This window comes from Gekko japonicus, unplaced genomic scaffold (genome assembly GCF_001447785.1).
Source record: "Gekko japonicus isolate JY-2015 unplaced genomic scaffold, Gekko_japonicus_V1.1 scaffold3171, whole genome shotgun sequence".
NCBI classification, from domain to species: Eukaryota; Metazoa; Chordata; class Lepidosauria; order Squamata; family Gekkonidae; genus Gekko; species Gekko japonicus.
In genome coordinates this window covers 121,578-148,976 of record NW_015168751.1, presented here as the reverse complement: position 1 = coordinate 148,976, position 27,399 = coordinate 121,578, and the positions used below count along the sequence as shown (strand labels likewise).

The window sequence follows — 27,399 nt, the reverse complement described above, 5'->3', positions numbered from 1 at the left end:
ACTGCCCTTGGGAAAACAGCTCCGAGAGAACTTGTGACCGACCCAAGGTCACACCAGCAGCTGCACGTGGAGGAGTGAGGAATCAAACCCGGTTCTCCCAGATTAGAGTCCCCACTCCTAACCACTGCAACCAAACTGGCAAAGGTGCTTTTTCACTGCTTTCCTCTGCATTGCAATGCTGGCTTCCCTGGTGGCCAAGTTCTAACCTGCAGGTTCTGATCAGATGGGGCCGGCCTGGGCTATTAGGCTGCAAGAGGACTACTGGAACACACACACACACCATTCTCACGCTGGATGTTCTGGCCATTATCTCACATACAATTCTACCTTAATGGTTTCTCACATGTCCCCTTGCGAAGAAGGTTTTTTTTTCCCCCAAGTCTCCGTGGTTGCGCATAAGCACTCGACGGAGCATGCGCATTCGTAGTGTACACAAAAAAAGAAACCCAGTTCGCCGCGCCGCGCGCTTCTTCGTTGCGCGCAGGCATGTGTTGTGATCGACGCCTCTCCGTAACCACGGAAGCTCCACGGTACCTCCACAGAACCTCCACAGGAGGTATGATCACTTTACTGCGTGTTAGTTTGCCCCGGGGCAAACAGCCACACTTCTCCCCCGCAGTTTCCTGCGCGTGTGACCGGGGCCTATGATTATCTTTGAACTGTGGGAGCCTTTGCATCAGTCAGTTGACAGGCGAAGGGAGGGCAAATATCTGAAGCAAATGTGTGGCGGGGGGGGGTGAAACTGGATTTGGAAACAGCCCCCAGTTTCTTTTGGAGGGGAGGTAGGAATTCTTCTCCTTTCACCCCTGAGGAAATTATTGAAGGTTATGATTTCCTCCACTTCTTGAGGGTTTTAACTGTAGGAGAAACTGGGAATTCCTGGAACAGTGTTTCCAGCACGTTTCTCTCTCTCAAAATCTGTTGCCTAGAGGCCTATTCTTCTTCTCGCCCACAGCATTCTCCCAACCTGAAATTGCCCTGGAAAGTGGGCTACCTTCTTGGGGAAACTCACAGGTACAGCTAGGGTTGCCAACTTGCAGGTGGCACCTGGAGAGCCCCCGGAATTTCAACTGACCTCCAGACAACAGAGATCAGTTCTCCTGGAGAAAACAGCAGCTTTGGAGGATGGACTGCGTGGCATTATATCCTGTTGAAGTCCTTTCCCTTCCCAAACCCTGCCCTCTCAAGGCTCCGCCCCTAAAACCGCAACCCACAAAGAGAAGGGAAGAAAAACTAAACCAACCAAGCAAAAACCTCCAAAGGAAGTTTAGAAAACTAGTTACGGGCCAAAAGTTAAACACATCAATAGGTATAGAGAAAAGTTTGTTGTTGTTGTTGTTCAGTCGCACAGTCGAGTCCAACTCTTCGCGACCCCATGGACCACATCACGCCAGGCCCTCCTGTCTTCCGTCGTCCTCCGGAGTTTGCTTCATTTCATGTTCGTTGCCTTGATAACACTGCCTAACCATCTCATCCTTTGCCGTCCCCTTCTTCTTTGACCGTCCGTCTTTCCCAGCATCAGGGTCTTCTCCAGGGAGTGCTCCCTTCTCATTGGGTGGCCAAAGTATCTGCGCTTCAGCTTCAGTCTCTGGCCTTCCAGGAAACAGTCTTTTAGGACTGATTGATTTGATCTCCTTGCAGTCCAAGGGACTCTCAAGAGTCTTCTCCAGCACCATAATTCGACAAAAGTACACGTTTATTTCAGAAACATATAAGAACTTTGTAAGGGCCCAAATAAAGCCTCATAAAACCTTAGGACCTGAACTGGAAGGCACATATCGGTACTGTTACTATTTCCAATATATGCAATTACTTCTGACACAAGGCCAGATACATTTTTGGCCCCACAAACAAAAACCTTTTTGTGTGTCATTCAGTTCCAGACTGGAACATTCCATTGTTGGTCCTATCTTAATTGTTTACTGCCTTACAAGTGTAACAGGAGCTTTGTTACCTGTTGTATTCTGCATTCCGTACTATTTGACTTCTAAAGAAGGCTCCTGTGAGCCAAAACACGTCAGGTCATACACTGTTCTTTTTTTGTGCATTTGTCACTTTGAACGTTTTATGGGGCTTTATTTGGGCCCTTACAAGGTTTTTATAGGTTTCTGAAATAAACATGTGTAGTTTTTGTCTATGCCTATTGATGTATTTAACTGTTGGCCCTTAACTAGTTTTCTAAACTTCCTTTGGAGGTTTCCACCCCTAAAATTGCCAGGAATTTCCCAGCCTGAAGTTGGCAACCCTAGGTACAGTAGCTATAGGATCATAAGAACATAAGAGAAGCCAATGCTGGATCAGGCCAATGGCTCATCCAGTCCAACACTCTGTGTCACACAGTGGCCAAAAATACCAGGTACCATCAGGAGGTCCACCGGTGGGGCCAGGACATTAGAAGCCCTCCCACTGTTGACCCCTCCCCCCCAAGCACCAAGAATACAGGGCATCACTTGCCCCAGCCTGAGAGTTCCTATCTAACCCTTGTGGCTAATAGCCACTGATGGACCTCTGCTCCATATGTTTATCTAATTTCCTCTTGAAGCCGTCCATGCTTGTAGCGGCCACCACCTCCTGTGGCAGTGAATTCCATGTGTTAATCACCAGTCACACAAACAGAACCATCAATGTCTTGTCTTGTTTGGCCCCCTAAGGATCATCAACTGGGGGTCCCAAATCTGTTCTGCCTCCCCCCCAAAAAAGCATCTGCTGGCCCTGTCAATTGAGGTGTGCAGAAGTAGTCTCCAGAAATCCATTTGGAGCAACGGGAGGCAGGGTAGGCTTTTTGCTCTTTGAAGCCCCTCAGGATTTTGTGGCTCCGTGGAAGAGCATCTGCTTGGCGTGCGGAAGGTCCCAGGTTCAATCCCCGGCATGTCCAGTGAAAAAGAACAGGGAATAGGTGAAAGGAAAGACTTCTCCCTGAGACCCTGGAGAGCAGCTGCCAGGCTGAGTAGACAATACTGACCTTGACAGACCAAAGGTCTGATGCACTATAGGGCCGCTTCATTCAGTAGACAAAAAAAAGAGCAGCTGAACAAGGCAGAACAATAACACCGGCGTAATTAAAATTCCAAAGCCCATTGATTGTTTGTATTGATGGCTGTTTAGTTACTTGCAGTTCCTCATTCGGAACTCCATTTTCAGTATGCAATACAATTTAAATCTGTGAACTTATTTGTTCTTCCACCTATACCGAATGCTTTGCAGTCCCGGACCACCACCGCACAAACGAGCAATAAAAAGGTGCCGCGTAACAGCTGTATTGAAGTAATTTTCTATTGGATATTTCCCGTTCCAAATGAAAAGAATTATATAAACAGTGCTCTTTCAGGGGGGCAATTTCTAATCAAGCAGATCTTCTCAAAAGCTTTGTTCTGCACTTTTATATGCTCTTCTGGAGAGAGAAAAGAGAGCAGTTTTTCTCATTTCCTGCCAGGTAAATTGTTAACTCTTTGTGGCAGTTTTACTTAGCCGATGCTCTGACTGAGCTCGTCTGTTGATAAAGATGAGGTTTTGCTTAAAAAACATTTGTTTCAAGAACAAAGTTGGGTCTCAATTAATTAGTCTCAGCATTCTACAATTAAGGATACATCAATCTTCGATTCTGACGTATTTATTTCCTTCATTGTTTTTGCCCCAGAACTGAACTCAAACTCAAATGGTTACCATATAAACTAAACTTATTATTCCTGTTTGAACCTTGTATCTGTTAAACATCTTCATTATGTTGTATGTTAATCTTCTGCTCACCCTCTACCTATATGTATGGACTGGTAATTTCCAATTTTTGTTTCTGACTCTGTCTGGACTCTAATTGGCTCTTCCTAGTAACTAACCCCTCCCCCCCTTCTATATGTAATGGCTGAGGAAATTCTATTTCACTGTATCTGAAGATGTGTGCTTGCACCCGAAAGCTCATACTTTTTTTTTTAAAACCCCAAGAGGGTATTTTTATTATTTTTCATAAGACTATTAACTACAACGAAAAATAAAGGAAGGGGGGACTACATCTAAGGATAAAGGAAAGATACCCACACTAACTAAAAACCCAAGAGTAGGAGATCCTTTCCATGTTAATCTAGTGTTAGTGATACAATATACTTGTGAAGTTCTTGTTTAACACATCTTCTATATTAGTAAGTTATTCTTTGTGAGAGTACTTCTTGAGCATCTTCTCCAAAGAGCAATTTACAGAGTCCTTCTGCCCTTACTTCGGTTTTCTATCCCTAAAGTCATACACAGTTTTTGTTACTCCCGCTCCCGCTTCCCCCACAGAGTCCTCATCCGTTCCCGAAGTAGCAGAGTCACTTGACTCTCCAGGCAGGTTATTTTTTCTGATATAATTAGAGTATGCCCGATAGGCAGCCTCCATGTCTTTTACTATTTCATCCGCTGATATACCTGTTACTGGAGCGATGATCTCTCCCAGAGTCTTCTTTAAATCTTCTTTTCCAATTTCAGGCACCCCCTGAAATCTGAGAGTCGCCTGAGGCTAGATAGACAGGCTAGATAGACAGGTGGCCTGAGAAAAGGCCTTCATGGTCAATGATGCCAAAAGTATGGAATTCATTCCCCAGGGGGATTTGTCTGTACCTGTCTAGCATCACCTCCTGCTAGACCAGGGGTGTCAAACATGCGGCCTGGGGGCCAGAACAAGCCCCCAGAGGGCTTTTATCAGGCCTGCAGTGGAACTGTTTTCTGCTTCTTCTTCCAGTTCTGCTGCTGCTGTGTCATCGTAGGTTTGCAGCTTACAGATACACACCTGAACAGCATACTCAAGATTGCAACAGCACAGACATTTTGATGCAATAATTCAGAGCAAGAGGTGTCCGTTATCACACACTGCTAAATAAACACAATACTGCACGTGCTAATGTTTTAAGCATGCTTTTATTTTACATTAAAAAAAACCCTTTGTGTTTGTGTCCTTCATAAAGTTTATATCTCCACTACCTGGCATGACATTTTATGGCACAGGTCTTGTTTATGTCAGATCCGGCCCTCATAACAAATGAGTTCGACACCCCTGTGCTAGACCTTGCCAGACTGTAGAGAAATGCCTTGTCTCCTGAGAGGTTGGACACGAGCAGGGCTTCACTGTTGTTGTTGTTCAGTCGCACAGTCGAGTCCGACTCTTCACGACCCCATGGACCAGATCACGCCAGGCCTTCCAGTCTTCCGCCGTCCTCTGAAGTTGGCTCAATTTCATGTTCGTTGCATCGATGACACTGTCTAACCACCAGGGTATTGTAAACAGATCAGCCAATATCATAATGCCCCTACATAAATCAATGGTGCGACCTCATCTGAAATACTGTGTGCAATTCTGGTCACCACACCTTAAAAAGGATATTATAGCTTTAGAAAAAGTGCAGAAAAGGGCAACTCGAATGATAAAAGGGTTGGAACACTTTCCCTATGAGGAAAGGTTAAGGCGCTTAGGGCTCTTTAGCTTGGAGAAACGACGACTGAGGGCTGACATGATTGAGGTTTATAAGATTATGCATGGGAAAGAGCAGGTAGAGAAAGAGGTACTTTTCTCCCTTTCTCACAATACAAGAACTCGTGGGCACTCCATGAAATTGCTGAGCGGTCGGGTTAGAAGGGATAAAAGGAAGTCCTTCTTCACCCAAAGCGTGATTAACACTTGGAATTCGCTGCCACAGGAAATGGTGGCGGCTACAAGCATGGACGGCTTCAAAAGGGAATTAGATAAGCATATGGAGCAGAGGTCCATCAGTGGCTATTAGCCACAAGGTATAGATAGGGACTCTGGGGCAAGTGATGCTCTGTCATCTTGGGGCTTGGGGGGGTCAACAGTGGGAGGGCTTCTAATGTCCTGGCCCCACTGGTGGACCTCCTGATGGCACTGGTATTTCTGGCCACTGTGTGATACAGAGTGTTGGACTGGATGGGCCTTTGGCCTGATCCAACATTGGCATCTCTTATGTTCTTATCCTTTGCCGTCCCCGTCTTCTTTGACCTTCAATCTTTCCCAGCATCAGGGTCTTCTCCAGTGAGTGCTCCCTTCTCATTTGGTGGCCAAAGTATTTGAGCTTCAGTTTCATTATCTGGCCTTCCAAGGAACAGTCAGGGTTGATTTCTTTTAGGATTGACTGATTTGATCTTCTTGTAGTCCAAGGGACTCTCAAGAGTCTTCTCCAGCACCATAGTTCAAAAGCATCTATTCTTCAACGTTCAGCCTTCCTTATAGTCCAACTCTCGCACCCATACATGACTACTGGGAATACCATTGCTTTGACCATGCGGACTTTTGTTGGCAGGGTGATGTCTCTACTTTTTGGAAGAAAAAGTACATTCACTGTACGGTTTTGACTATTTCCCCCCCTCTGAGCTAAGAACAAGCAGGAGGGAGGAGGGAATTAGCCAAGGGCCTTCCAGACACATATCTTAAGATATGCTAATGGATCTAGCAGGAGAGATAATGGAATGGGCGAGTTCACCCCCCTTCCCTCCAAGCAGGGAAAAGAGGTGGAGGTATTAATTGCTAGACAGGTTACAGGAAGGGACTTCCTGGAGACAACAGAAAAAGATGCCTTGACCTGGGCTGACCTGGGAGCAAGGGGGAGGGGAAACAGGAGTAATAAAATCTTCCAAGCAATAGGAAATAGTTCTCTTTCTTTGGGGTGCTGCTTTCCTGATAGGGAGGACACACAGAGACTCTCCTCTGAGCATGCAGCCATTGACTATTGTCAGGGGCAATGTTCCCTCTAAGTTGTGGAGTCTTATGAGCAAAAATTCTACTTTGTGAGCTACTGGGATTAAAGTTGTGAGCAAGTGATTTGGCTATTGCATAAATTAGTTTGCTCTGGAGCCATCCTTCCTGAGCTAACAAAAATGTGTGAGCCGGAGGCTAAAAACTGTGAGCTAGCTCACACTAACTCAGCTTAGAGGGAACACTGGTCCAAGGAATCCGTAAAACTCTCCTCCAACGCCGCATTTCAAACAAATCCACTTTCTTTCTGTTGGCCTTCTTCCTTGTCCAACTTTCACATCCATAAAAGGCAAAGGAGAATATATGTGAGTGTTGAGTGTCTTCAAGTCGCTCCTGAGTTAAGGCCACCCTATGAATTAATGACCTCCGAAACACCCTATCCTATTACCATAGTATGAATACAGGCACCCAGCGCCCCTACATATTCTGCCTATATGTAACTGCAACCTGTACGAGATTCCTGAAAGCTACAAAGGCCTCTACAGCCAGTGGGCCACACAGTTTCCAAGGATCTGCACCCTTTCTCTCGACTTGCCATGAAAACCCTCCCCTTTGCATCCAGAGAATCGGCCCCAAACCTCTGGCAGGGCTGACGACCGGCCCTGAGACCAACTCTGCTTTGCCTCCAGCATCTCCCCCCCCCAAAAAAAAGAGAGAGAGAGAAGTTTAAAAGGACGGGGTTATTTCCCCCCCCCCCGCGGGTCTCTGCTCAAAGCCAGCAGGGAGGGAAGGCAGGCAGGAAAGGCGCCTGGCAAAGGAGGCAAGCGCCGCGCAGAAGGAGCAGGGGCGCCCTCGCCCGGCCCGGCTCGCAAGGAGCCAGCCCGGGTCCTCCGCCGCCGCCGTGGCTGTCGCACATCGCCGGGCTCGCCGAGCCAGCCCCTCCCGCACGCCTGATGCTGCTGCCGCGGTGCCTTCCCCCGGCTTGGATCATGGCTTCGCACTCCTCGGCTCAACCCGCCGCGCAAACTTTCCCGGCTGCGTCTGGACCAAGAGGCGCCTGGTAAGGCGGAGAGAGAGAGACAGCCGTGGTGGGTGGGTAGGTGAAGGGCGATTGCTTTTAATCAGTCGGGGGGGACCGGGCGAGAGGCTGGAGCCGAGCTGCAGCGTTTCTAGGGCGCCGCCGAGTTCGCCAAGTGGCCAGGCGCTGCGCTCTCGTGGGCGGCCTCTTCTTCGGCAAACATCGGCCGTGGCACCCTCTTTGCGATCGGACTGAGGGGGGGAGAAGTGGGGGCGCCCCCCCCGCCAAAGGGGGGGGGGGGGGGGTGTGGGGGGGGGGGGGGGGGGAGAGAGAAGAGAGGAAAGATTCCCATGCAAGCGACTGTGGGAGGGTGGAAGGAGGCGGACAAAATACGAAAAGGCACCAAACTTTCCCCCTCCTCCTCCTCTCCAAAACAAACCTCTTTTTGGAGGGAGAGGCGGGCATTGCCTTCTGCAGCCGAGGCGAACTTGCAACGGCGGCGCTGCCCTCGCCTGCACCCGGGGACTACGCTGGGCTTTCTGCGCCTCCTTGCAAAGCTTGTCTCTCTTTTCTCTCTCCACCCCCCCCCCTTCCAAGAGGAGGGCGAATTTGGGTTTCCTGTAAATTTCCCGAACGGAGGAGGGGACTGGCGAGAGCAGCAGCAGCAGCAGCAGGGCGGCGGAGGGGAGCGCGCGCGAGAGAGCGAGAGAGCAAAGGGGTGGGCGGGCGGCGAGGGAGCGGGGAGAGAATGACATATTGTCTGGCGGGGGAGGGGAGGGAGGCCGGCCCTTCCTTCCCCATTGGAGCGGGCGCCGGTGACGCGCGGAGCCGCTGCTGGCTATTTGAGGCAGGAGGGAGGAGGAGGCGGAGGTAGCAGCCGCCGCCGCCAGGGCGAAGGAGACGGTCCGGGAGGCACATAACACGTTGGGACGCGTGCACACGCGGACGGGCACGCCGGAGCCTTTGCGATAAAAAAAGAGAGAGACGCGGTTGCAAGAAGGCGACGAGGTTGGGAAGGGCGATGCAGAGGGCCGGGGGAGGGCAGCCCTCCGCGGATACAGGAGGGAGCTCCGCCTGCCTGCCTGCCTGAGCAGGATTAACTCCCCCGCCGCCGCCGCCGCCGCACCAACGCAGCCATCTGCGGCTTGTTGCAAAGGAGGCGTCCCTTTGCGAAACTTGGATCGCCGCCTTTGCACGCTCGGGCCCGCCGCTGGGATTTGGGGTGCTGCCGCTGCGGTTTCAAAACCGACGGGGGTCTGTCGCCCCGAGTGCGCGGGGCTTGCGGCCCGCTGGCAGCAGAGAGAGAAGGCGAGAGAGAGTCTTCGCGGATGAGCCGCTGAGAAACGAAACCAGGCGAGTTCCTCCCGCCCGCCCTCCCGCCCTCCCCGGGCAGAAGTTCGGGGGAGCTGCCGCGTCCTCCGGGGGAAGCCGACGCGCGGCTCGAACGCGTCCGATTCGGGGAGGGGAGCCAGTGCTCCGGATCCGATTTGGGACAACCCCCATCCGCGCCGCTCCTCTTCCTGGCCAGGTGAGCCGCTGGCGATGAGTCATTAGGGCATCATCCCTCCTCCTCCTCCTCCTCTTCCAGCGCCTCCTCCAGGAACACAAAAGAGCTCCCAAATTTTATGACTGCAAAGTCCTTGGGCTGAGCTCCGCCGGCAGCGACGCGAACCGGCCTCCTTGGCCTTAAAGGCAGATTTTCCCGGGTTCTCGGTGGCCGTCGGGACTGCGCTCTGATGTGGGCCCCCCTCTCCCCCAGCCGATGCCCCCGGACCATGGTTGCTTCCGAGGCCGGATCATGAAGTGTTTGACTTTCTTTCTTCTGCTTCCAGAGACCTTAAAGAAGTCCAAAAAGAGCGTGAGGGCCGGCAAGGGGCCAGCATGCTATGAGGCCGGGGCCCCCCTCGCCCTCCAGAAGAAGATGGCTGCGGAACTTTACCCGGCCAGCGCCAACAACACCAACCTCGCCAACAGCAACGCCGCCGCCAACAGCAAGAAGAACGCCCTGCAGCTCCAGCAGAGCGCGCAGCCCCCGCCGCCGCCGCCCCTGCAGAACCTCAACAACAACAACTTGGAGAGCGCCAACTGGCAGTCCTTCCACCCGACCCTGCGGGAGAGGTAAGCCCGGGGACGCCGGACCGGCCGCGGTGGAGCAGCTCCCTCCCCAGACAAGGCGCAAACGCGCACCCAACGCCCGGCAGGTGGAAACCCGGGCATGCTCCCGCTGCAGCCTGGTTTGCTTCCGCGCACCCCCGGCGCCAGCCAACTAGCAGGGAAGTTGCACGGGGAGCCACAGACGAACTTTTGGCTGCCCCGGTGGCATTGCTACCTGTCTTGTCTGCTGTCCCCCTGCCTCCTTGGGGGAAGGCCAGACGCCGGTGGGGAAGAGCTGTTGCCCCGGGGACTGGAGGTCAGGGAGCCTGGGGGGTAAGGACAGAGGTCAGTTCCCCCAGAGAACATGGATGCTTTTGGAGGGTGGACGCGATGGGCTTGGCATCCCGCGGGGGTCCCTGTCCTCCCCAGGTTCCATCCCCAAAGTTCCAGGAGTTTTTCAAGGTGCCCTAACTGGTGCCAAGACACAGAGGTGCAGGCGGCACCAGGAAAGAAAGAAGGCAAAAGGATGGACGACTTGCCGAGCTGTGAAATGGGTCTGGGGTCGGTTACTGTTTTTCAAGGTGCCCTAACTGGTGCCAAGACCAGGTGCAGGCAACACCAAGAAAGAAAGAGTGCAAAAGGATGGACAACTTGCAGAGCTGTGAAATGGGGCTGGGGTCGGTTACTGCTGTTTTGTTTACCGGGCCCTTTCTCTCCCCCCCCCTTCCCGTAAATCCGCAGGAACGCGCTCATGTTCAATAACGAACTGATGGCTGACGTGCATTTTATTGTGGGCCCCCTGGGGGCGGCCAAGAAAGTTCCGGCTCACAAGGTTTGTGGTGGGATTTCCCCCCTTTTCCCCCAGTAACGTGGCACGAATCCACCTCGGGACACTCAGAGCAGGTTTATCAGGAGATGCTTGAACCCCCACCCCTTGCCTCCCCGGTTTCTGCTAACTCCTCGCCTCAAATTCCGTCTTCTTCCAGGACCCCTAGAACCAGTATTGTACAAAATGCAGTGAAGCAGTGTTCTAACTACACGAAAAATTGGGCAAATAGTGCATGCTGAAAACAGCGGGGGGGGGGGAGGAGGGGATTTTGTTTTGAAACCAGATACTGAACATCTTTTAGACTGAACAAACCTGCATTAATACATCCCAGTCTAAGCCTATTTATAGCTGAAATGATGCCCCGCAGGGGAAGGGAGGGATTTCCTGCCCTTTAGTGTTCAGGGACTGCAGACTTCACTGCTGCCTTCTCAACAGAGCTGCCAACCCCACTGTAGCTGACTTGGGATATTTTTGTTTGTTTGTTTGTTTTACGCAGTACGTTTTGGCAGTTGGTAGCTCTGTCTTCTATGCTATGTTTTACGGAGATCTCGCAGAGGTCAAATCTGAAATCCATATACCAGATGTGGAACCGGCAGCTTTCCTAATCTTATTAAAGTAAGTAGCAAGTCAAGACAGCTTGGGATGACTCGCGTCAATCGTGCCCTGTGGGTTCCCCCCCCCCACGTCATTTAGCGGTGTGGGGAAAAAATGCCTTTAAGCACCTGATAGGATGTGAAATTCATGCTAGGTGCGGAATTGAGACTTTTTTCACTTAAAGGGGTGTTTCTGTTACCGATAGGTATATGTACAGTGACGAAATTGACCTAGAAGCAGACACGGTGCTCGCTACTCTCTACGCCGCCAAGAAGTACATCGTCCCCGCGCTGGCAAAGGCTTGCGTCAATTTTCTGGAGACCAGCCTAGAGGCCAAGAACGCTTGCGTCCTGCTGTCTCAGAGCCGACTCTTTGAGGAACCGGAGCTGACGCAGCGCTGCTGGGAAGTCATCGATGCGCAGGCCGAGATGGCGCTGAAGTCGGAGGGCTTCTGCGAGATAGACCAGCAGACGCTTGAGATCATCGTCACCCGGGAGGCGCTGAACACGAAGGAGGTGGTGGTCTTCGAGGCCGTTCTGAACTGGGCCGAGGCCGAATGTAAGAGGCAGGGCCTGCCAGTCACGCCCCGGAACAAGCGGAATGTATTAGGGAAAGCTTTATACTTGGTACGGATTCCAACCATGACCCTGGAAGAGTTTGCCAACGGAGCGGCTCAGTCCGACATCCTCACGCTGGAGGAGAGGCACAATATTTTCCTGTGGTATACCGCCGCCAACAAGCCCAAGCTTGAGTTCCCGCTGACGAAAAGGAAAGGGCTCGTGCCCCAAAGGTGCCACCGGTTCCAGTCCTCCGCCTATCGCAGCAATCAGTGGAGGTACCGGGGTCGCTGCGACAGCATCCAGTTCGCTGTCGACAAACGGATATTTATAGCCGGACTGGGGCTGTACGGGTCCAGTTCGGGGAAAGCCGAATACAGCGTCAAAATCGAACTGAAGCGGCTGGGGGCCGTTCTCGCCCAGAACCTGACGAAGTTCACCTCCGACGGATCTAGTAACACTTTCTCGGTGTGGTTTGAGCACCCCGTGCAGGTGGAGCAGGACACTTTTTACAACGTCAGTGCCATTCTAGATGGCAACGAACTCAGTTACTTTGGCCAAGAGGGGATGACTGAGGTGCAGTGTGGCAAAGTGACATTCCAGTTCCAGTGCTCTTCGGACAGCACCAACGGCACAGGAGTACAGGGGGGGCAAATCCCAGAACTCATTTTCTATGCATGATGCATTTCACTTAGGTTGTATTCCGGTGCTGCTATGCATGCAGTAAGGGGATACTCTTTAATTTCACTGCAGCCGCAGTACGGAATGTTACCCTACTTATCTACTTACCATCAAGCTATCCAACTAAGTGAAGGAATGCTCTTGAATTTAATCTTATTTTATTTATTCCTAAACTATTTGACTTAATTATTAAACTGCACCGCGCAGGGGGAAAAAGGGGGAGGGAGGAAGAGGAAAGGGTCTAAAATTCTGCACGTACCGTGCGTTTATTTTGTATATAGATAAAACTAACAGCTGACTCAAACGGAATGTTCTAAAGTAGAGCGGTTTGAGAACGTTGGATATAAAAACATTTTTACTTGTCCTAAAACCTGGTGTGCTTTGTTGACTAGTGGTCCCTCCACGGCTCGTTTCCACATTTTGGCGTGACTCTGCTTTACAACGGGAGGATAAATGCATTACTGCAATCCTGTACCTATTTATGCAAACTTACCAGCGGCAGTAAGAGCCGAACTCCCCTAACTGCCTGTAGGACTGTACTGCATAAGGGATATTTACTGTGCTGTTTACCAAGGTTCTGGCAATGGCTTGAAATAGGTGGGATTCAGCAGTGACAGGTCACGAAAGTCCTCCCCCTCCCGAGCAGTGACGTGGGGCGGAAAATTTTTCAACGTGTTCTTTTTCCACCCTACGTGTGTAAATAGGGTCTGTTTATCTATCTGGAGTTGCCGTGCTGCAAGTCAATCATGCTAGACGGGCTAAAAGGGCAGCCACCGCCTCCCCGTGCCTGATGTATTTGCCTTCATAAGTACCCATGCACCCGGTTTCCAAACCATTAGGGGCAGAAAAGATAATGGTGCTGAGTACCGGATCCTTTGTATATTCCGGTGGCAGAAGTGGCGTTGTCTCTTTGTCTTCCTCTGCCCTGTGATGCCCTGTGACCCCAAAAGACACGGCCAGAAGACCCTTGCAGACAAAGCACTGCGCCGGTTGTGATGAGAAGGGAAGTCAACCAAGGTTGCTACTCCACCCCCTTCATTCAGTGGAATGTCCGTAGACTCCAAGCCCTTGCGGTGATGAGAAGGGAAGTCAACCAAGGTTGCTGCTCCACCCCCTTCATTCAGTGGAATGTCCCTTGTGATGTGGTAGAAGACACATGAAGCTGCCTTCTACTGAATCAGGCCTTTGCTCCGTCAAGGTCAGTCTTGCCTGCTTAGACTGGCAGCAGCTCTCCAGGGTCTCAGGCAGAAGGCTTTCACATCACCCGCTGCCTGGTCCTTTTTACTAGAGATGCTGGGGCTTGAACCTACGGCCTTCTGCGTGCCAAGCAGATGCTCGGCCACTGAGCCGCAACCCCTCCCTAGCTACCTCATACAGAGCCAGACCAATGGCCCATCAAGATCACTTATTGTGTACTGTGACTGGCTCTCCAGGGTCTCGGGCAGAGAGGTCTTTCACATCACCTACTACCTGGTCCTTTCTTAAGTGGAGACGCTGGGGGTTGAACCCGGGACTTCCTACAAGCATAGCAGATGCTCTACCACTGAGCATCCCTCTCCACTTTGAGGGTGGAAGGAAGGCTAGCTACATAATCCTAATTAACAAAAATCTGATTCGTACAATGCAGCGGTCTCCAGGAAGAGTGCCATTCTATCAGTCCGTCCATTTATACCTATACAGAAGATCGAAACACAGGCAACAAAAATGCGACAATTAACAAAAATCTGATTCGTACAATGCAGCGGTCTCCAGGAAGAGTGCCATTCTATCAGTCCGCCCATTTATACCTATACAGAAGATTGACACACGGGCAACAAGAATGCGACTGATGGACAATGCTCCCTCTAAGCTGTGGAGTCTTGTGAGCAAGAATTCTACTTGGTGAGCTACTAGCATTAAAGTTGTGAGCCAGCAATTTGGCAGCTGCATAAATTAGTTTGTCCTGGAGCCATCCTTCCTGAGCGAAGGCAAAAATGTGTGATCTGGAGGCTAAAAAAATGGGAGCTAGTTCACACTAACTCTGCTTAGAGGGAACACTGCATGGACCTCACGTTCTACCCCACCCAGCATGGTGTAGTGGTTAGAGTCTCAGACTAGGCTTTGGGAGACCCAGGTTCAAATCTCCAGTCTGCCATGGGAGTTCACTGGGTGATCTTGGGCCAGTCACCCATATTCAGCCTAACCTACCTCACCGGGCTGTTGTGAGAATAAAAGAGGAGAATGATGTAAGTTGCTTTGGGTCCCCATTGGGGGAAAAGAAGGGTAAGTAAAGTAAAGGTTCCCTTGCTCGAAAGCCAGTCGAGTCCGACTCTAGGGTTGCGGTGCTCATCTCCGTTTCAAAGCCAAAGAGCCAGCGCTGTCCGAAGACGTTTCCGTGGTCATGTGGCCGGCATGACTAAACACCAAGGCGCACGGAACGCTGTTACCTTCCCACCAAAGTGGTACCTATTTATCTACTTGCAATTTCTTGCTTTTGAACTGCTAGGTTGCTTTGGGTCCCCACTGGGGGAAAAGAAGGGTACAAAGGAAATAAACCCATATTATAATCACTGGAGGTTAGAAAACGGGCCATATTTATTGCCCCCTTTTCAGCTATGTGAACTAGATTCAGTTAAACAAATGTAAGAGTCCAGTGGCACCGTTAAGACCGACAAAGTTTTATTCAAGGTATGAGCTTTCATGCGCGTGCACACTTCTTCAAATATATTGGGGAAAATACATTTTGAAAAAGTGTGCATGCATGCACACAAAAGCTCATACCGTGAAGAAAACTCTGTTGGTCTTAAAAGATGCCACTGGACTCTAAATTTGCTCTACTGCTTCAGACCAACACAGCTGACCCACCTGGATCTAGACCCAGTTAAAGATGGAGATTTTACCGTATACTTTTCAAATCTTGTTTTCTGAATAGCGTTGACACCTGTGCTCTTACAGTCTTTCTTTGAGGTAGAGTTTGCTACCAACTCGTGCCTCTGCACTGATTCCCAAAGTGGGCAGTACTGCCCCCTCGGGGGCGCTGGGACGATCCAGGTGCAGATCCACAAACTGGATCTTTTTGTCCACTTCTTGAAGGTAGATGTCCAGGGGGGCGCTGAATAATTATTTTTTTTCTGAAAAGGGCGGTCGGCCAAATAAGTTTGGAAAGCTCTGCTCTACAGTTGTTGTTGTTCAGTCGCACAGTCGAGTCCGACTCTTCGCGACCCCACGGACCAGATCATGTCAGGCCCTCCGGTCTTCCGCCATCCTCTGAAGTTTGCTCAACTTCATGTTCGTTGCATCGATGACACTGTCTAACCATCTCATCCTTTGCCGTCCCCGTCGTCTTTGACCTTCAATCTTTCCCAGCATCAGGGTCTTCTCCAGTGAGTGCTCCCTTCTCATTTGGTGGCCAAAGTATTTGAGCTTCAGTTTCATTATCTGGCCTTCCAGGGAACAGTCAGGGTTGATTTCTTTGAGGATTGACTGATTTGTTCTTCTTGCAGTCCAAGGGACTCTCAAGAGTCTCCTCCAGCACCATAGTTCAAAAGAATCTATTCTTCGGCGCTCGGCCTTCCTTATAGTCCAACTCTCACAGCCATACATGACTACTGGGAATACCATTGCTTTGACCATGCGGACTTTTGTTGGCAGGGTGATGTCTCTACTTTTTATCATGCTGTTTAGGTTCGCCATCACTTTCCTCCCAAGGAAATCTTTTAATTTCATGGCTGCTGTCACAGTCTGCGGTGATCTGGGATCCCAGGAACGTGAAGTCTGTCACTACTTCCACGACTTCCCCTTCTATTTGCCAAGGAGTGATGGGGCCGGATGCCATGATCTTAGTTTTTTTGATGTTGAGCTTCAAGCCCACTTTTGCGCTCTCCTCTTTTACCCTGAGCAAGAGGCTCTTTAGGTCCTCTTCACTTTCTGCCATTAGAGTGGTATCGTCTGCATATCTGAGGTTGTTGATCTTTTCCCCAGCAATCTTAATTCCCGCTTGTGATTCATCCAGGCCAGCATTTCGCATGATGTACTCTGCATATATATTAAATAAGCAAGGCGACAATATACATCCTTGTCGTACTCCTTTTCCTATGCTGAACCAATCAGTTGTTCCATATCCGGTTCTAACTGTCGCTTCTTGGCCCTTATACAGGTTTCTCAAGAGACATGTGAGGTGGTCTGGTACTCCCATCTCTTTAAGGACCTGCCATAGTTTGTTGTGATCCACACAGTCAAAAGCTTTAGCATAGTCAATGAAGCAGAAGTAGATATTTTTCTGGTACTCTCTTGCTTTCTCCATAATCCAGCGAATGTTGGCAATTTGATCTCTAGTTCCTCTACCTCTTCGAAACCCAGCTTGTACTTCTGGTAGTTCTCTATCCACGTACTGTTGAAGCCTAGCTTGTAGGATCTTGAGCATGACCTTGCTAGCGTTTTGTCCTTGAAGGTAGATGTCCAGGGGGGCGCTGAGTAATTTTTTTTTTTCTGAAAAGGGGGCGGTCGACCAAATAAGTTTGGGAACCTCTGCTCTAGAGTAACCTAGGGTAAAATTGGTTGTGTAAGTGTATATAGCCCGGTCTAGTATCACTGTTCTTACAAAATCAGACATTGCAGGCAAAATACCGATACTCGAGTCGAGATCATCCTGAATTAGGATAGACTGTGAAGGAGGGCGTGTGCAGCTGGCCTAATAACATACTTGCTCGGATACAAAGAATAGTGCAATTCGGTTGGTGTGCCTGGGGGGGGAGATGGGGGGGGTTGGATTTACTACTTCCCGAATAGCTGGCCCTCCGTTTCTACATGGTAGATTGATTGCTTTTGAAACTGAAAGGGCGAATTTCAAAAATATTTTTGCAATGTGGCACGAGAGCCAGCTATGCAGTCAAAAAAAAAGTAGGCATACATAGTGCCCTAATTTTATTGTATGCAGTTCTCGAGGCCTCACTTCCAAAAGGATGTGGGCAGAATGGGGTGGGTGCGGACGAGAGGGACGAGGATGACTGGGGGGCCTGGAGACCCAGCCCTGTGAGGAAAGGCTGAGGGACTTGGGAGTGTTCAGTCTGGAGAAGAGGAGGCTGAGGGGGGACAGGATGGCTCTCTTGAAGTATCTGAAGGGCTGTCCCTTAGAGAAGAGGGCAGGGAGCTGTTCCTCTCGGCAGCAGAGGAGAGGAGTCGCAATCATGGGTTTAAATTAAGGGCAGGAAGGTACCGGCTGGGTATTAGGGAAAACTTATTTTACAGTAAGTTGTGCAAGAGTGGAATCAGCTGCCTTAGGGAGGTGGTGAGCTCCCCTTCACTGCCTATCTTTAAGCAGCAGCTGGACAAACACTTGTCAGGCTGACCCTGCACTGAGCAGGGGGTTGGACTAGATGGCCTGTAGGGTCCCTTCCAACTCTGTGATTCTATGAATTTACTCTTTGGAGCCTGGGCACTGTTTTTGGCCATTATAGAAGAGCCATGTTGCAAGATTACCACGGACAAACTGACATAAAAAATAGCCAAACAACTTTGGGATGCTCCCATGTTGGGATACTCAATACAAATCCTCCTTGATGTATCCCCCTGTGTAACAGTTCCTACAAACTGATCGTGCCAAATCGTTGGTTACACGGTTGTGGTTCAGTGATATTCAGTGGTTCAGGAGCCAGATGTGGCTCTTCTGAGCCCCATTTCCCAACATGGTGCCTGCCCTACATTTCAGGAAAGCGGGAAGGCCCTTGTGCAATGGGGCTTCTGATTAGGCAGTGGTTCCCACCTTGAAACGTCCACTGTTGAAGGAGATAGTAAGCGGCAAGCCTCCCAATGGTGCCATTCTCATGCCAGAGATGAAAATAAACTTTTTTTGGCTAAGATAACTGCAAATGTGGCAGTCTCTGAGCTGCAGAGCGAGTAGTACTGCCTTAAATCAACCAGACTGCAGCCATGTTTGGTGGCCTCTATTGTACTCTTATTATAAACGGACATTCCGCAAAACATCCCAAGGAACCGTGTATTCCAGCCCGAAAAGCAAGTTAGTCCAATGGCATTTGGAATAGCTGTGGGCAGCTAAAAGACATCCTGGAAGCCCCCAATTCACACGTCAAGCCACCTATGACTTCTTCTCAGCCCCTGCCTTCCGTTTCTGTTAACAGTGGCTAAAATTTTGGTCATCAGTCAAGGGTAAGTGGAGGCGTCTGACACTCTGTGGTCTATTTTGGAACCTTCTGGCATTTCCTGCTTGAAATATTAAGTGCCTATATGCAATTACCCATTTTGTGACATTTACAACGATCGGTACACTTTTGGGGGGAACAAAACAGTCCATCAAGCATCCAAGCGGTACTGTTACCAATTGTAGATACGTCAGAAGTGAAAGATCACTGCTGGTTGACTACATAATGTTATTTCCTAGCATTGTTTACGAGCACATACATAGATCTGCCTGATACTGAGTAAGGCCATTGGCCCATCAAAAGTCAGAATTGTCTACTCTGACTGGCAGCAGCTCTCCAGGGTCTCAGGAAGAGGTCTTTCACATCACCTACTACCCAGTTCTTTCACATGGGAGATGTCAGGGATTGAACCTGGGAACTTCGACATAAAAAAGCAGATGCTTTATCAATGTGCCACAGCCTGGTTCCCAAAGCAAATCTTTGGTCAACAAAACAGCTCCACAACGGTTCCGCCTAAACTAGTTTTTGGCCAGGGTTATCAAGACAACAGTTATCAAGAACTGATTATGACATCAAAATGGCACTGGAAAGATTTACTTCGATTCCTCCAAGGTTGCTCATCAAGTGCCACTCTCTAAAAAGATGATTATAGTAATAAAAAATTATGTGCCATCTAGTCACAAAACTTGTGAATTTCCTGCATTTTGCAGGGGGTTGGACTAGATGACCCCGGAGGTCCCTTCCAACTCTGGTTCTATGACTTATGGGGTTTTCAAGGCAAGAGACATACAGAGGCTGTTTGCCATTGCCTGCCTCTACATTGCGATGTCTTCCTCGGTGGTCTCTCATCCACGTACTAACCACGGCTGACCCTGCTTAGCTTCTGAGATGTGACAAGTTTGGCCTAACCTGGGCTATTCAGGCTACTAAAAAGATTATTACAACCATCAAAATAGCAATTGGCCTCTGCCTACAGTGAAAGACCACTTGTTTCAGAACATACCTGATGGTAATTTTGTTTTCATGATCTAGATCTTTAAGCTACCATTTCCCATACGCGAAAACGTATTAAAAATACATTAAGCACCCTTGGAGAGAAAATTCATCCTCCCACACAACTCTGTTTCCATGTTACAGGGCAATTCCAGACAACTCACACAAACACACACACAAAGGAGCCTTATACTGAAATCAGACCATCGGTCCATCAAGAATGTTGTCTACTCAGACCGGCAGCAGCTCTCCAAGGTCTCAGGCAGAGGTCTTTCACATCACCTACTACCCAGGGCCGGCCTGTTATTGTTAAATTTTAGGCTGTCGCCTAGGGTGATGGCTCGACGAGGGCGCCATTCTGGCCGGCCTCGTCCCCTCCTCGCCCCGCACAGGAAGCCTCCCTTGCCGGCTTCTTGCTCCGTCCCCGGCAAGAGACTCACTTCTTTGCAGCCCCCCAGACAGAAAGAGAAGGAGGCGAGGGGGGGACAGGGAAGAGCCCAGGACAACGGGAAAGTGCCGCTCGTCCTCTGCCACCGCCACCCCCATGGTCTCTTTGGAGCTCCTTTTACAGCCTGGCACAGGCCCCCTCCCCTCGAGTGATCCTCCCCGCATACATTTGCAGCTCGCCCCCTCAGCCCACCAGCTGCGGCTCCAGCACCTGCCCCTATCCCGCCCCGCATGGGGGGGCGCGCCAGAATGTATCCTCAACTATTGGGTGAAAAAACCTGGGGCCATCTCTGCTACTACCCAATCGTTTTAACTGGAGATGTTCGGGGACTGAACCTAGGACGTTATACATGTCAAGCAGATACTCTACCAGAGCTACAGACCCTTCCCTAATGTGGTACAGCCCCCACCCAAGCAGGCTGAGCCTCCTATTGGTTAAGAATGCACAGCCACGCTATGGATGCTCTTTCCAGTACAGGGCTCCGAGTTCAAGCAAATCTGTTGTTAAAGTTTTCAAACGTTCATCATGGGCTACCACTAGTCAGTTCCACAAGTCGTTAATTTTCACCATTTGTAAACGTTTCCATCTGATCTATTTCTGCGGACTCTAAAATCGAGAACTGCATGCTCAGGCTAAAGCAAAGCCATTCATTTTTACCGATACTTAAGAAACAAACGGACAGAAGTAACCAGAAGAGGAAAGTGTATCTTGTTCATGCTGGATAACAAGAGAAACCACGGCAACGTTTTTTTACTCTAAGGTTAACTCTCCAATCTGACTGGCAGCTTTCATCTCTGGGCTCATCTGGATTTAATTTTGAAATCCCTTTATAATATATGCTTAAAGGCATTTATGTAAATGTTTTAGCTGCAAGAAGCTGCCAGGAAATTACAGCCACAAGCATAACCCAAAGCCGACTCTTACTTTAAAAAAAATAAATAATTTACCTATAGCAGGAGCGTTTATACAGAGCTCTCGGGCCAACAAGAGGAAAGTTTTTCCTAGCACGTAGACATTCACCTGTACAAGAAGAAGAGGAAAAAAGTTAAATTTGACTCTCATTTTTGTACAACTGTATCTTCCATCAGGCCAATGGTCCATCAAGTCTAGCATCCTCTTTCACACAACAACTAGCTAAATGAGAACATAAGAGAAGCCTTGTTGGACCAGGCCCATGACCCGTCCAGTCCATGTCACACAGTGGCCAAAAATACCAGGTGCTATCAGGAGGTCCACCAGTGGGGCCAGAACTCCAGAAGCCCTCCCACTGTTGCCCCCCAAACTCCAAGAATATAGAACATCACTGTCCCAGATACACTGTCCCATCTATACCTTGTGGCTGATAGCCACTCATGGACCTCTGCTCTTAAGAACACAAGAGAAGCCATGTTGGATCAGGCCAATGGCCCATCCAGTCCAACACTCAGTGTCACACAGTGGCCAAAACCCGGGTGCCATCAGGAGGTCCACCAGTGGGGCGAGAACTCCAGAATCCCTCCCACTGTTGCCCCCCACAAGCTCCAAGAATACAGAGCATCACTGCCCCAGACAGGGTGTTCCCTCTAGGCCTTGTGGCTAATAGCCACTCACATGGACCTCTGCTCCAGATGTTTATCCAATCCCCTCTTGGAACTGTCTATGCTTGTAGCTGCCACCACTTCCTGTGGCACTGAATTCCACGTGTTAATTCCTCTTTGGGTGATGAAGTAAAATGCCCCCAGAAGGTCTACAAACAGGACACAAAAGGCAACAGCCTCCCCCCACCCCAGCACTGGTGTTGAGAGGGTTACTTGTGAATATGGAGGTTCCATTTAGTCATCTTGGCTAATAGCCACTGATGGACCTAGTCACCATAAAACTGTGCAATTCTCCTGCAAAGCTAGCTGGACTAGTACCCACTCCTGAATCCTGTGAATCCCCCAAGCCAATAGCAGTCTGAGTGAAGTACTTCCTTTTGCCTCTCCTAATTGCACTGCCCATCAATATCACTGGATACCTGAGTCAGTGTTATAAGAAAAGGGGGGAAACTATTCCGTTTCCAGATAGATTCAGGTGGATAGCCATGTTGGTCGGCAGTAGAAGACTAAGATTTGCCCTGACACAGATAGCCCAGGTGCCCATCAATATCACTGGATACCTGAGTCAGAGTTATAAGAAAAGGGGAAAAACTATTCCGTTTCCAGATAGATTCAGGTGGATAGCTATGTTGTTCGGCAGTAGAAGAGTTAGATTTGCCCTGACACAGATAGCCCAGGTGAGCCCGATCTCAGAACCTAAGCAGGGCCGACCCTGGCAGTTATTTGGATGGGAGACCTCCAAGGAATACCGGGGCTGGGAGGCACAGGCAGGCTATCGAGCCACTTCTCTGAATGTCCTCCATGCCCCAGTGGGAGTTGCCAGAGGTTGCCATGACTTCCAGGCAAGGGCACACACACACGCATGCGCAGACACACAAAAATGCAAAAACACCCAAAAAAGAGAGGAAGAAGAAGAAGAGATTGGATTTATACCCCGCCCTTCACTACCCAAAGGTGTCTCAGAGCGGCTTACAAACTCCTTTCCCTTCCCCTCCCCACAACAGACACCCTGGGAGGTAGGTGGGGCTGAGAGAGCTCTTGACAGAGACTGCTGTTTTTCAAGGACAGCTCTTATCAGAACTATGGCATGCCCAAGGTCATCCAGCCGGATGCAAGTGGAGGAGTGGGGAACCAAACCCAGATCTCCCAGATTAGAGTCCACGCACTCAACCACTACACCAAACTGCAGCAAACGCTTCTACGTCTGTATCTGCAGAAATGTGCACACACCCGACAGCTTATGCGCAGAATTAAACCGTGTTGGTCTTAAAGGTGCCGCTGGACTCAGACTTCGTTCTGGGATCTGAAGAAGTGTGCGTGCACACAAAAGCTTACACCGAGAATAAAACCTTGTTGGTCTTAAAAGTGCCACTGGACTCAAACTTTGTTCTGGCATCTGAAGAAGTGTGCATGACCCCGAAACATTATACTCAGAATAAAACTGTGTTGGTCTTAAAGGTGCCTCTGGATCCAAACTTTGTTCTGGGATCTGAAGATGTGTGCATGCACACAAAAGCTTATACCCAGAATAAAACTTTGTTGGTTCTTCAGCCTTCCCCTCCCCACAACAGACACTCTGTGAGGCAGGTGGGGCCGAGAGAGCTCTTTCAAGAACTGCCCTTTCAAGGACAGCTCTTGCCAGAACTACGGCTTGCCCAAGGTCATCCAGCCAGGTGCAAGTGGAGGAGGGGGGAATCAAACCTGGTTCTCCCAGATTAGAGTCCGCACACTTAACCACTACACCAAACTGGCCCCAATAGCACTTTAGAGACCAACTAGATTTGGGGGGAATAAGATTTCAAGAGTCAAAGCCCCCCAAGTCAGAGTATCAGATGAAGGGAGCTTTAACTCTTGAAAGCTTATACGCTGGAAATCTTGTTGGCGACTGGACTCAAATCTTGCTCTACTCTATCCACTTTCTTCATCCTTTGCTTTACTGCATATTCCCTGCCGTTCCCCCACCACCACCCCGTTGTCTTCTCTATAAACTTAACAAGCACCAAACTCCATAGCCTTTCTTCATAGGGACAGTCCACCCATGCTTTTTTTTCTCCTTGTACAAAAGTTCATCCGATATGGTCGAACGTTCACCATTCTTATAGGCCAGAAAAGTCCACCCTGGGGGGGAAAACCATACCCTCTGCCAAGTTGACCAAATGTTGGCCATTTATGGTCTCTTGCTCCCCTAAATTTGTCCTTCGGCGGTTTTCTGATCTGTTAGCCTGAATCACAATTTTCACGTGCTCGTACCAGATGCCTGTTGAACAAGGGGTCCTCAGCACGCGGGACACATACTGCCAGCGGGAAGCGGGGTTTTCATAACAATTACTAATGACTTGCTCTTCCTTGATCCCCGTGTCCATCTGCAAGTGTGTTGCAGCATCCCCTGCTGCCCCTACCTGCAACGGATTATCCCGCTGTGACAGTCGATGCCTTGCTCCTAGTAACATCACAAAAAAAAAGGCCTGTAGACATATAAATGTCCTTCTTGGAGGAAAAGTGGACTTTTTGTGTTTCTAACATGGTGGGGTAGAGAGGAGGAGAGGAGATTGAATTTATACCCCGCCCTTCACTCGGAGTCTCAGAGCGGCTTACAGTCTCCTTTCCCTTCCCCTCCCCACAACAGACACCCTGCGAGGTAGGTGGGGCTGAGCGAGCTCTGACAGAAACTGCTCTTTCAAGGAAAGCTCTGACAGAACTGTGGCTTGCCCAAGGTCATCCAGCAGCTGCAAGTGGAGGAGTGGGGGATCAAACCCGGTTCTCCCAGATTAGGGTCCGCACACTTAACCACTACACCAAACGCATGAAGCTGCCTTATACAGAATCAGTAAGGAAGAAAGCACTAAGGAAAAACCATCAGCGGTATGAACTATTCTGTACTAAAATAAAAACAAATTTATTAAGCAATAGTCCATTGCATATTGCTGTTTCACACTAATGCGTTAATTCTATATTGAGGTTTATGGTCACAACCCAACAGTTCCTGTTTATATTAGTACGCTCCCAGGCAAGACTTGAGCCAACTTCAGAGGACGGCAGAAGACAGGAGGGCCTGGTGGGAGATGATCCATGGGGTCGCGAAGAGTCGGACTCGACTGTGCGACTGAACAACAACAATGCAATAATTCACAACAATAATAGCTCTTGAACATGACACAGTACATATGTATGGATGTTACACTGCGCCCTCAGACGACATTCAAAAAGCATCCGTAGACCTTCTGTGACAAAATGATGTCGCTGATGTAAGGCGGAGATTTCCTTTGCAGCTGTGTGCAGCAGGTGTACAGCTGTATGTGTTCCCCAGCTATGCCCACGTTTAAATCTATCTTCCTCTCAAAGTGGCTGCGCACATAACTTGGGACCAGATCTCACAGCATATATTCGTAGAATTATTGCAGACCGACCGTTCTCAACTTGTGCAGAATCTGGAAGTTCTCAAAACTAACTGAAGCGAAGCCCCGTGCAGTATTTGGAAAAAAGACATCACAGAATATATTCGGAGAACCTCTTGATTCGACATAAGCTGAGAACTGCTGGTCTGCAATATTTTTGTGAATGTATTCTGTGAAATCTGGTTCCATTTTATACACACAGCTGCTATGATGTGAGAGAAAGACAGATTGAAACGCGGGCGTACCTGGGAAACGTATACGGCTGTAAACCGGCTGCACACGGCTGCACGGGAAATTTCCGCCTTACATCAGTGACATCGTTTTGTCACGAGAGGTCTATGGACGCTTTCTGTATGTCGTCTGAGGGCACGGTGTAATATCCATACATATGTACTGTGTCATGTTCAAGAGCTATTACTGTTGTGAAGTCGTGCCTGGGAGCGTTCTAACATTATAGACAGTAACTGTCAGGTTGTGACCAATGCTCCCTCTAAGATGAAGGAGCCTCAGAGCGGCTTACAATCTCCTTTCCCTTCCCCTCCCCACAAGAGCTCTGACAGAAACTGCTCTTGAGGGAACAGCTCTGAGAGAACGTGTGAATGACCCAAAGTCACACCAGCAGCTGCATGTGGAGAAGTGGGGAATTAAAGCCGGTTCTCCCAGATTAGAGTCCACACTCCTAACCACTATGCCAAACTGGCTCTCCAGAATGGAAAGTGGTTTAATAGAGCTGTTGACACCATGGAATACATTTCAGACTTGACTCCCTATCATCTCTTGGCAAACAGCAAGCAGAGAGGAGATAAGGCAAGCATATACACTGTCGCTCTGTCACCTCACCTTTGACATTCTGGGGAAAGAAATACAACTATCTGTCTCTGATCTATTCCACTCTATTTGCAGAACAGCCCAATGCAGACAGCTTAGCTATACACAAAAACACTGAAGATCGAGGGCATTAGGGAATGTCTGGCCTAAGAGAGTCCAGTGTTGGGGGGGGGGGAGTTTATCATCAATCGAAGATAGGACGTCCTTCCACCCCGCACAGTATTCCGCCCGCCACTGGAACGGGTTTCTCCACGCGGCTCATGCATGTTTAATGCCAGTGCAAAAAGCCATCCCAGAAAGTCAGCAACAAGAAATTGCTTTCGACTCCCTCGGCAAGCGAGCGTTACTGATGCTTGGGTTGTAAGGGGGGGGGGGGGGGGGGCACCGCAACCGTTTTTTTTTGGGGGGGGAGAGACACGCAACACTTCGTTTTGGACCACTCAAATATTTATGAGCTGGAGCCGAGGCATTTCTTCTCCTCTCGGAGAATACAGAAAATGATTTTCTTTTCTTTTTTAAATCACCACACAGCACTCGAGTGAATCAATAACGGGAATGTATCGCTGCATTATGTCAATTTATGGTGCTTTGTTGTCGATCTTTCGCAAAGCACCCAGCCGCTTCTCAAGCGCACTTCAACTGTAACGGCACGTTAAGGGCTCCATCCGTTTTGACCCGTGCGTTTTCACGGGCACGGCTTCCCCCTTTCGCAAACAGTTCAGATCATTTCTTTTTAAAATCACATAGGCGAGTTTCGCTTTTTGGCTGCCCCTCTCGTGACTGGTCTGACTCTGGCGGCCGTAAGTGCCACCAAGTCCCCGTTGACCGGTGGAGACCCTGTAGGGCTTTCAAGGTGAGACGAACAGAGGTGGTTTGCCACTGCCTACCCGGAGACCCTGGACTTCCCTGGTGGTCTCCCATCCAAGCACTAACCAGGGCCGACCCTGCTTAGCTCCAAAGATCCGACGAGAGGAGGGTTCCGCTGGGCCATCCAGGTCAGGGCAAGAGATGAACAGAGGTGGTTAGCCATCGCATCTTTCAGCACGGCGACATCCCTGGTGGTCTCCCATCCAACTACTAACCCTGGCTGACCTAGAGATGTAAAATTTCCAGAAACTTTGAAGCTCGGGAAAAAACCCGTTTTTTTTCGGGGAGAAACGGACATTTTCGGAAAAAATTGAAAACAATGCTACATTAGCGCTTCTTTTGTCTTTTCTAGATTGAAAGTCATTCTGTTACTTTAGGCACATAAAATATGACTATGGACATTTTTACTTGGCATGAAATTATCACAACTAGCATGTTAAAACTATAGTGTATCCAAACAGTTATTACAAACAGAATACCCGCCCACATGCAAAAACAAAACTGAAAACTTTTTCTTTTCTCGTGACAATAGCACCTCCTAAAGGAAGAAATGCATCTTGTTCTTGCATTGGAGAGTTCAGTTTGTAACCTAGGACTTGCTTGTCCTCAGTGCACAGAAATTACATCAATCAGATACCATATATATATCTTAGAAATGATTTGGAAAATATTTGAACACCTTGTCTTAAAATATTTTATTCATCATGT

At 49.4% G+C, this 27,399-nt stretch overlaps 2 protein-coding genes across 4 annotated transcripts in view; one reads left to right on the top strand and one right to left on the bottom strand.

The window, feature by feature from the left end:
• Positions 1–27,399, bottom strand: part of LOC107114207 (transcription factor IIIB 90 kDa subunit-like) — a 157,223-nt gene that overhangs the window by 10,436 nt on the left and 119,388 nt on the right. Inside the window, exon 5 of the mRNA XM_015415647.1 lies at positions 20,972–21,044. Within this exon, the coding sequence (XP_015271133.1) occupies positions 20,972–21,044 (73 nt within the window). The remainder of the gene's footprint in view (positions 1–20,971; positions 21,045–27,399) is intronic.
• Positions 7,706–12,807, top strand: BTBD3 (BTB (POZ) domain containing 3). Of its 3 annotated transcripts, none has more exons than XM_015415650.1 (5): positions 7,706–7,733; positions 9,524–9,809; positions 10,527–10,617; positions 11,111–11,229; positions 11,414–12,807. In XM_015415650.1, the coding sequence occupies exons 2-5, from the start codon at positions 9,613–9,615 to the stop codon at positions 12,444–12,446; spliced, it is 1,440 nt and encodes a 479-aa protein (XP_015271136.1). In that variant the 5' UTR covers positions 7,706–7,733; positions 9,524–9,612; the 3' UTR covers positions 12,447–12,807. The 3 variants fall into 3 exon arrangements, with proteins under 3 accessions (XP_015271136.1, XP_015271135.1, XP_015271134.1); XM_015415649.1 differs by lacking the exon at positions 7,706–7,733 and adding an exon at positions 9,083–9,219; XM_015415648.1 differs by lacking the exon at positions 7,706–7,733 and having other exon boundaries at positions 9,245–9,809.

Bases quoted from the DNA above. Each gene is read 5' to 3' on its own strand.
- BTBD3 (XM_015415648.1), top strand. From the start codon at position 9,454: ATGCCCCCGGACCATGGTTGCTTCCGAGGCCGGATCATGAAGTGTTTG. The intron at 9,810-10,526 runs GTAAGCCCGGGG...GTAAATCCGCAG, and splicing joins CACCCGACCCTGCGGGAGAG to GAACGCGCTCATGTTCAATA. The intron at 11,230-11,413 runs GTAAGTAGCAAG...TGTTACCGATAG, and splicing joins GCTTTCCTAATCTTATTAAA to GTATATGTACAGTGACGAAA.